The sequence below is a fragment of the Lynx rufus genome, unplaced genomic scaffold, assembly GCF_022079265.1.
Source record: "Lynx rufus isolate CCGP_SWC_20201006 ecotype Redwood Valley unplaced genomic scaffold, mLynRuf1.p SCAF_16, whole genome shotgun sequence".
In the NCBI taxonomy this organism is placed as follows: domain Eukaryota; kingdom Metazoa; phylum Chordata; class Mammalia; order Carnivora; family Felidae; genus Lynx; species Lynx rufus.
Genome location: NW_025814830.1, coordinates 3,391,337 through 3,400,587, shown reverse-complemented (window position 1 = coordinate 3,400,587; position 9,251 = coordinate 3,391,337). Strand labels below are relative to the sequence as shown.

At 54.9% G+C, this 9,251-nt stretch overlaps 1 protein-coding gene across 1 annotated transcript; it reads left to right on the top strand.

The window, feature by feature from the left end:
- The first annotated feature begins 3,602 nt into the window (after positions 1-3,602).
- Positions 3,603-9,047, top strand: LOC124511698 (kallikrein-1-like). Its single transcript, XM_047079079.1, has 6 exons — positions 3,603-3,648; positions 4,622-4,781; positions 6,002-6,282; positions 6,436-6,572; positions 8,294-8,547; positions 9,032-9,047. The coding sequence occupies exons 1-6, from the start codon at positions 3,603-3,605 to the stop codon at positions 9,045-9,047; spliced, it is 894 nt and encodes a 297-aa protein (XP_046935035.1).
- The last annotated feature ends 204 nt before the right edge of the window (positions 9,048-9,251 follow it).

Sequence of the window (9,251 nt, the reverse complement as noted above, 5' to 3'; positions counted from 1 at the left end):
ACTAAGTGGTTTGCAGATTCATCAAGTATTTGACCTTGGCTATCTTTTTGGGGTCTGCACATATGTTTGACTTTGACCATATTTGTGTCCACAACTTGAATATCCAAATATATGCCCCACATATATCATGTATCCTTGATTAAAGGAACTAATATTTATTAAGCAGTCGCTATGTTCTAAGCATTGTGAAACACACACACACACACACACACACACACACGCACACCTATTTAACCTTACAACAACCCTCATGTAACAGATGAGGAAATGGAAACACACCTAGGTAAAATTCTGGATATAATACCATTTTACAGATGCATGTTTGTGAACATGTCTTTAGGGGCCTGAGTGCATATGGATGCCTCTGCCCTGTGTATCCTTATCAGGACCCCAGCTTGTATGTCTAGACCCTGTGTACAAGTGTGTGCATGTCTGACCCTGGATGTCCAGACCTCCATTGGAGACTGTGAATTTAGGTCTGAGTTTGTACATCCAAAGCTTTGCGTATGTGTGCATATGCACTTACGTCTTAACTACCTACATCCATATGCACATATGAACACCTGCCGTGATTCTGGCATCACATGTATACGTCAAGTGAATTTCAGCTTCAAATGCTGTCCATATCAGTACTTAAGTCTAAACATCTGATTCTCATGTGTGCACATTCCTGAAATAGTATGACCACATTCATAACCTTGTATGACATAGAGTTTGGCCAAGTCATGTGGCCCCATTAGTCACATGTACTGCATGGCACTGCCCATGACTGCCCCCTTGTAGATACGGCCTGCTTGGGTCTGACTTAGGCCTTTGTGGGATAAGGAGCTCAGAAACCCTGGAAGGCAGGGGGTAGCAAGGTGCTTGAGAAGGGTCACAAGGCTGCTATCCAAAAGCCAGGACTCGGGTTTGTTGGCAGAGGGATCAGAGACCTGATCTTATGGGTCCACTCTAAACTCACTTACCTCCCCAGTGAGTCTCCCTGACACATTGCATTGTGCAAGGACAGTGCTATCTTGGCCACATCTTGTAACAAGTACTCCCCAGGCCCCCTGCTGGACACCATGTTGTGTGCAGGCAGGGAGAGTGGGAGCACAGACTCCTGTGAGGTCATAGCCTAGAGGGGATCATGGGTGGAGGAGGGATGTGGGCCGGCTTAGGAGTGGGATGGGGTTAGGTAGGGTTTCCCTTGCCCCAGAGAAAATGCTTTGGATAGGGTTGGGGATGGAGTAGGAAAAGTTAGAATGGAGGTGGAGTCGTGGTTATGGTTTGTACTGGGAACAGGGTTGGATTGGGTTGGATAAGCTTTGGGCTGGATATTGTGAGGGTTGGTTTTATTTTTATTATTATTATTATTTTTAAATGTTTTTTTAACATTTATTTATTTTTGAGACAGAGAGAGACAGAGCACGAGCAGGGGAGGGGCAGAGAGAGAGGGAGACACAGAATCAGAAGCAGGCTCCAGGCTCTGAGCCATCAGCCCAGAGCCCTACGTGGGGCTCGAACTCACGGACCGTGAGATCGTGACCTGAGTCGAAGTCGGACGCCCAACCGACTGAGCCACCCAGGCGCCCGAGGGTTGGTTTTAGATGGCATTGTTAGCGTTTGGAATGGTTTTGGTTTGATTTGGATGGGAAAGATGTGGGGGTTGAATTGGGGATGGTGGGAGATGTACTGGGGATGTAGAAGATCTGGAGGTTAAGATTGGGTTGTGCTGGATGTGAGGACGATGTGGGTTTGGTTTGATTTTGAATGGAGAAGATGTGGGGGCTGTGTTTGGTTAGGCTAAATTGGGTGGGTTCGTTTGCCTCGGGTTGGGCCTGTGTGGGGTTGGGGCTGGTTGGGTTCGGCTGTACCGGGATTGGGTTGAGATTGTGTATGGGGATTAGGATGGGGACTGGGGCCTGTATCCAGAGGTTCCTCACTCAGTCTGAGGCATACTTCTCCCGTAGGGTGACACTGATCTGTGTGGGGGGGAGGTCAAATCACTGACTAAGTATATTCTTTTACCCCAGCCTTTATGGTCTTAATTTGTGAGTGTCTGAGACCACTTCTCTCACTTCCTATCTTGGGAGCTTCTCATGTTCCTCAGCTCAGAGAGGGGGAAGATTTGATCAAGTGCTTGACATGGCAGGGGTTGGACCTACATGTGTCCCACGGGTGAGAGCCTGCTTCATGGCTCATAGATGGCTGTCTTCTCGCTGTGTTTTAACATGGCAAAGGGGCAAGGGGTCACCTTTATGACATAATACTTCCCCAAAGCTCCATTTCCTCCAACTGTCACACTGGGGAGTAGAAGTTCTGTATATGAATTTGAGGGGACACAGATATTCTTTCTATAGCCCCGAGGAAACCTTGCAGGTCAACATTGGAGGTCATGAGGCTCTACCTTTTCCTTCTTTTCTGAGACTCCAAAATGTGATTTTCTTTTTTTTAATGTTTATCTATTTTTGAGAGAGAGACACAGAGTGTTAGTGGGGGAGGGGCAGAGAGAGAGGTGGACACAGAATCTGAAGTAGGCTCCACGCTCTGAGCTGTCAGCACAGAGCCCGACGCGGGGCTCGAACTCACGGACCGCGAGATCGTGACCTGAGCCGAAGTCAGACGCTTAACCGACCGAGCCACCCAGGCACCCCCCCCCAAATGTGATTTTCAATGCCACTTAATCCTGAGGTTCACTAGCTCGGTGTCCCCCGAGATCTAAAAATTTACTGGAACGGGGCCACTGGATTTCCTAGAGGATACTCTTGACCTGGAAGGTCAGGTAATCTGGGTGTCCTGGGTCATCAGGTGCCCAGGGAGAGGTTTGGGGAGTTGAGACGGGTTGTGATGTTGGGACCCCAGCATTTGCAGAACGTTGGATTTTGAGATGCTAGGAAACTCGCCCCAGGAGGCCTTTGGGATTTCATATCTCAGTCTGGTAAGCCCTGGGATTGTGGAGCTCTGAGATCCCAAGAATTGATTTTTAGGGGAACAATGTAATAGGGGAACCAGTTCCTGCATCTGGAAGTATAGGAATCAGGGAGTTCTGAAAGCCAAAGCTCATAGTTCAGGGATGCGGGAAGTTGGGGGAACAGGCATCTTGGCTCAAGGGAGGTGCAGAGATCAGAGAGCTCCAGAGACATAGTGCAACTATTTGAAGGTACAATGGGCTTTGGTGTGCAAAATCTCACTTGGGGTTTAGGCATCTGAGGCTTTGTAATGGGCATCAAGATTCTCCAAAGCTGTGGATTCTGTCTTTCTGGGCCTCCCCCTCACTGCGAGCAAGGCGACAGAGCCATAAGCCCTGGCCCCTCTGGTCTCAGACCCCGGAATACATCCAGCATGGCTAAGGATAAGCATGGTTAACCATAACCATGGATAACCATAAGCATGGTTGAGGACCTAAGAACAACAGGTGCTTACTCTGTCATCCCTTCCATAGGGCTGGGGGTGGGGGGCTGGGGCTGTCCACACCCAGAAGGAAGGGCAGGCCTTGGCCAGCTTCTGGGTGGCGGTAGAGTAGGGGCGGGGCCCTGGGGGTGTAGGTGTTTAAAGCCTCCCCGAGGTTGCTCCCCAGCTACTAGCTCACTGTCTGCCACCTCTTGGACACCCCTGCCACCATGTGGTTCTTGGTCCTGTGCCTGACAATGTCCCTGGGGCTGACCGGTGAGTATAGTGGATCTGGGAGAGGGAAAGGGGCCCTGACTCTCATGAAACCCTCACCCACCCCCTGCCCGCATAAGGCCTTCCCCTCTCACCAGGCAGTGCGGCCCATTTTTCCAGCCCTCAGTCCAGCCCCGACAGGGTACCAGGTGCCTCCTACCTCTCCCATTCTCACCCCAAAACCTTCCTTAGCTCTCCACACTGCTCATTCCTCACAGTCCTTACTGCCACACTGGCCTCCTGCTTCCTCAGACAGTTACCAGACAGGCACAGCCTGGGGCCATCTCTGTCTCTGTCTTTGGGGTTCCCCAATTCTTCCAAGGAGTGCCCCCTCCTCACCGGACCCTGGGATCCTAATCATCCCCTCCCTCCTCCTAGTTCTCTAGGGTTCAGTGCTGTGGTTCCTGACCCCCTGGGTGACCTTTGCCATCCAGCTGTTGGCTCTCTGCCCCATCCCTTAAATACTGAAACCTTCTCAGAACCTGAAAGTCCCATCCTAGGCATAGAAGTACCCAAGCCTGAGGCACCTTAAGACCCCCCAAATTCTTCCCTTCTAATCAGCGACCCTCTCTTTTGGGGTCCTTAACACTGGTTCCTAGAACCCTTTCCTCCTCTCTGAGCCAGCACCTCCACCAAGGCCACCTGTCCCCCAGGCCAAGACCTCCAAATCATTCCCAAACACCTGGCCTCCACATCACAAGTTGTTCCGGATGCTGCCTTGTCTCCTACCTGATCCATGGGATGGGTCTATCTCAGAAGAAAGTCTCCCCACCTGGGACCGGCCGCCAACACAATTAAGGGATTGATGGAGAATTCCAGACCCTTCCCACACCCCTTGCCATGTCCCCAGCCCCCCAGTCTGCTCCTTTACGACCAAGGTCCCTTTGACCTCAGAGCACTGCTCTGTCTTTTAGCCCAGGACCTCCCAGCCCCAGTGTCCCCTCCCACCTGCCCTGACCTAGCACCCCTTCCACAGGTACTGTGCCCCAGATTCATCCCCAGGCCATGGGATACTGGGGCTGTGAGAAGAATTTCCCACCCTGGCAGACGCTTGTGTACAATTTCACCGATAACAGGTGTGGGGGCATCCTAGTGCACCCCCAGTGGGTGCTCACAGCGGCCCACTGCATAAACGAGTAAGTGGGGCAGAGGGTCTGGGGGGGGGCAGGAATGAAAACCAAGCACTGTCCCGGGTTAACCTCAGGGGAGGCTGGGGGGCTCAGGGAAAGAAAGACATTAATGGTCTATGTCATGGAGAGTGACAGGGACAACCCCAGGAAAGCCCTCTATTGGTACCTGTGTCTCTCTGTCTCTCCTTGTCACAGTGCTCCTATGTCTCCCCCTCCAGTCTCTCTGTGTCTCTCCATAACTGGCTTTGTTGTGTATCTGTGTGACTAAGATTCTTCTCTGTCTCCCTGTCTTTGGTCTCTGGGCCACTGTGTCTCTCCGTGTCTCTGTCCATCTCTGGGTTCTTCTACTGCATCCCTGTCACTGTATGTCTCACCCTCCATCTCTGTGTCTCCTGGTCTCTGCCTCACTCCCTCTCCCCCTTCACTGCTGAGCACCCCCCCAGGATGGGACTGAGGGGGACCCCAGAGGAAAGGAAGGGATTGTCCTACCCTGTCTCTGTGTGAGGGGGGTCTTCTCACGTGCCCAGCCCCTCCTTCCAGGACAGGGATCCACTCCAGGGGGATACAGGGAAAGGCTGGTTTCAGCTGGAGCCTAATGGGAACCCTAGAGGAAGGATGGGGGGGGGGCAGAGAGGAAGGAAGCAGAGGAGGAAAACGAAGAGGAAAAGGAGGGGGAGGTGTAGGAGGAGGGGGGTGGAGAAAGAGGAGGAAGAGGAAGGAGTGGGAGGAGGGGAGAGGGAGGGAGGGGAACTCCATCCTTGGGCTTGGGACCAGGTCACCCTCTGCTGGGGACTCCACCCCACAGCCCCAGCTACACCTGAGCAGGTCCCAGGCCCCTCCCCCATCCCTCCCGTCCTCCCTCCCTGTTCTCTCTCTTGCTGCCTCTCCTCCCCAACCCCCCCCCCCTCACCTTTTCTCTTCCTCTCCTGTCTCCTTTGTGCTCCTTCTGGCTCACTGTTCTCCCCTCTGCCTCATTCCTGCTTCTGTTTCAAGCTCTCTCTTTTTCACTGCTTCTCTTTGTCTCTGGATCTGCCCTTCATGCTGTTACAATCGTCTGTTCTCTCAAGGTCTCTATTTCTCCGTGACTCTAAATCCTTCCTGCATGGCCTCTCTCCGTGTTTACTCCTCGCTTCTCTCTCTCTCTCCGGGACCCTCCCCCATGCTCCCTGGCCCCATCTCCTCCCCCTCCTCTCTCCTCATTCCCTGGGACCCTCTCTCTCCCCCAGCTATTACCAGCTCTGGGTGGGTGGCCGCAACCTGTTTGAGAGGGAAGGCACAGCCCAATTATTCGACCGAGTTACAAGCTTCCCCCACCCTGGATTCAACCTGAGTCTCCTGGAGAACCACACCCGCCTTCCGGGAGAGCACTACAGCCGTGACCTCACGCTGCTCCGCCTGGCAGAGCCCGTCCAGAAAAGAGAAACTGTGAGGATCCTGAACTTGCCCGTCCAGGAACCCAAACTGCAGAGCATCTGCTACAGTTTTGGCTGGGGCGGCATCCAACCTGGTAAGCATTCCAGGGCCACACTGTGCAGCCTGGAGCCCAGACACTTGGGTGAAAGGAAGAGAGGGCTGGGGACCCGGACTCCACCGTCTGAGGCAGGAGGGGCTGAGGAGCCACCAGGAGTCTGGCCACAGCCCTTTTCCCCCCGGGTCCTAGTCACATACATAGGCGATGTCCAGTGTGTGGACCTCAGACTCCTGCCCAGTGATGAATGTGCCAAGGCCCACTCCCAGAAGGTGACAGATCACATGTTATGCGCCAGACCCTGGGAGGGCAACAGCGACAATTGTCTAGTGAGCCAGCCTGTACCCTTGGGGCCATCCATGGCTTGGCGGGGGGGGGGGGGGGTACCAGATTCAGAACTGGGGTGGGAGGGTTCAGCAGGCATCTGTCCCACCACGCGGCCCAGCTGTAGCCCCGCCCCCCAGGGCCTCCGCGCCTGCCCTACCCTACCCCACCCCCCATCCGGCACCACCCGCACCTCCGTCCACACCACAGTCCACCCCCTTCTCCGTGCAGCACGCATCAGCTCAGCATCCATCACGTGCCCAACACCAACCTAGCCCCTGAGAAGCCCGCAGGGACCAGACAGAGAACAGCGCCCCTCCTGGGGCCCCACTGTGCCAGGGGACACAGGCAGAAACAGTGAACCCGACCCAGAAGGGATAGCGCATGTCAGGAGGTGACCCAGTGGAGCTGGGGGAGACAGCAGGTGTGACGGGGGAGGAGAAGGCGTGCAGAAGGGGAGACGGGGAGGAAACGCCTGCAGCAGGTGAGGGTGAGCCGTGCGGAACGTGGGGGAAGAGGGAAGCCGGGGAGGCGGGCCTGGTGTGTGTGAGGGTGTCAGCGGGGCCAGTGTGGATGGAGCCCAGGGAGCAAGGGGAGGGGGGAAGGTGAGGCCAGAGGGAAGAAAGGGGCCTCACCTGGCACCACGGGGAGGACGCGGCCATTCCTCTGAGGGACCCAGGGGCCGTGGGCGATGTTGAGCAGAAGCAGGACAGGGCCTCACCTCACGGGTCCCTCAGGGACCTGCGGGGGTCAGACCACAGGGCTGAGGAGAGGCGGAGTGAGGACGGGGCTAGCTGGGGTGCAGGCAGGGAGGGAGAAGGGGTCCACTCCTGATACCTCTAAAGGGAGCCCTCAGGGTGTGCTGAGCAAGCGCGAGGGAGGAGAGGGGCAGACGGGACTCAGGATGATCTGAGCTCTGGCCCCAGTCTCTCAGCTGAGCAGCTCCAAGGACACATCTACACTCACGACGCCCCCCCCTCACAACACGCAGGTGGGAGCCCAGCCTCTCACCTCCTCAAGCCCCACTTGAGCCCAGCATTTTCCACCAGGAGCCCTGCTCTTCCTCTCCCACCCCCTGGGTCTGTGAGTCCCCCAGTCTCTGGGGCACACCCTAACTTCCCCTCCCCCAACCCATCCCTCCCCACGCCTGGCCCCTTCTGCTACCTGTCTCACCCAGTGTCCCTCTGTGTCCATTACCTAGTTCAACCTATGTTTGTCCTTGTTCTGACTGGACCCTCACCCCAGCCTTCTTCACCCGCCTCTGTCCCTCATTCTCCCCCTCTATTCCATCCCTGTCCTGCCCCAGTGGGTCATTCTCATCTCAGAACGGCTCCCCAGTGCCCTTTGGAGGGGTATCCTGTCAAAAAAAGCTGTTTCGGAGAAGTGACATCAGAGATGAGTCCTGAATGTAGAAGGTCCTGTAGATGGATTCCGCTCCTCTTCCCCACTGACCTGTCAGCTGGGACTATTCTCCTGGACCCTGCCCCCTGCACAGAAATTGGACCTTGAAGTCCCATCCCCATCGATCAGGACTTGAGCCACTGTCACCTTTGTTGGAATCCCGCTGGCCCTCTGGCAATGGACTCTGGATAGAACTGTGTCCTCTCCCGGGGCTGGGGAGTCGCCGTCTCGAGCTCTGTGAGCCCAGGTGTGAGAGCTGGGGCTCCACAGGCAGAACCCCGCCGCCACGGCTGACCTTTGTCATTCTCTCCCCCTTGTGCTGCAGGGGGACTCAGGGACCCCACTGGTCTGTGATGGTATGCTTCAGGGAATCACGTCCTGGGGCCACATCCCATGTCGCTGCCCCACTACGCCTGCTGTCTACACCAAAGTGATGCCCTACGTGCAGTGGATAAAGAGACCATATTGGCCAACAGTTGAATGCTCCTGCCCTCCCCCTCCCCTTACTCAAAAATTCTGGCATCCTCTGGCTTTTCCAGATGTGGAGGACCCACCCAGCCTGTGTCCCGAAGCGGAAGGGTGTGGGACACAGACCACCACAATGACCAGAGGCGCATATTCATTCAGGCTCCAAGATCTGAGAAAACTCGAGATCGAGACTGTAAGGTTAAAAACGACCTGAGAGGACCTGAGTGAATCGCCCTTGGGAAATGTGGTCTGTTCTTTAGTACGCACATAAGGATGTTTTGCTCAAAGGAAGCCAGCTGTATATAGCACAGTGCGTTCACTCCCTTCTTTGTCTTTGCTTCTGTCGTAAAGATTCTTATCAGAACATACGTATCTGCTAGACTGCTCTCCTACGCAAGATATGTACAATAGCTGAATCAGATGTACATTGTGGACATGCTTTGCTAAGTTTCTGCTAATCATTGCTGATCTGTTTTTCCTGAAAACGTATAGAAGAAGATGTACAATAAACCTTGGTGCCTCGGGCTGTTGGCTCGGGGTCCCCTGTGCCTCGCTACACCGTCATCTCTTTTTCTCAGTTCCTTCGCCGCCCCAGGTCCACGGCCCTTTGAGGTCGACAGAAGGGGAAGACCAGTGGTTTTCCAATGGGGGCAATTCCCACCCACTACCACCTCCAGGGGACATTAGGCAATGTCTGGAGACATCAGGTTCGGCAGAGACACCCTTAAGGCAGGGATGGCCGTGTTCTTTGTGGGACATGTGCTAGACCATCCCCATGAGGCCCCGAGCAGAGTAGGAAGTACAAAGCAGACGCA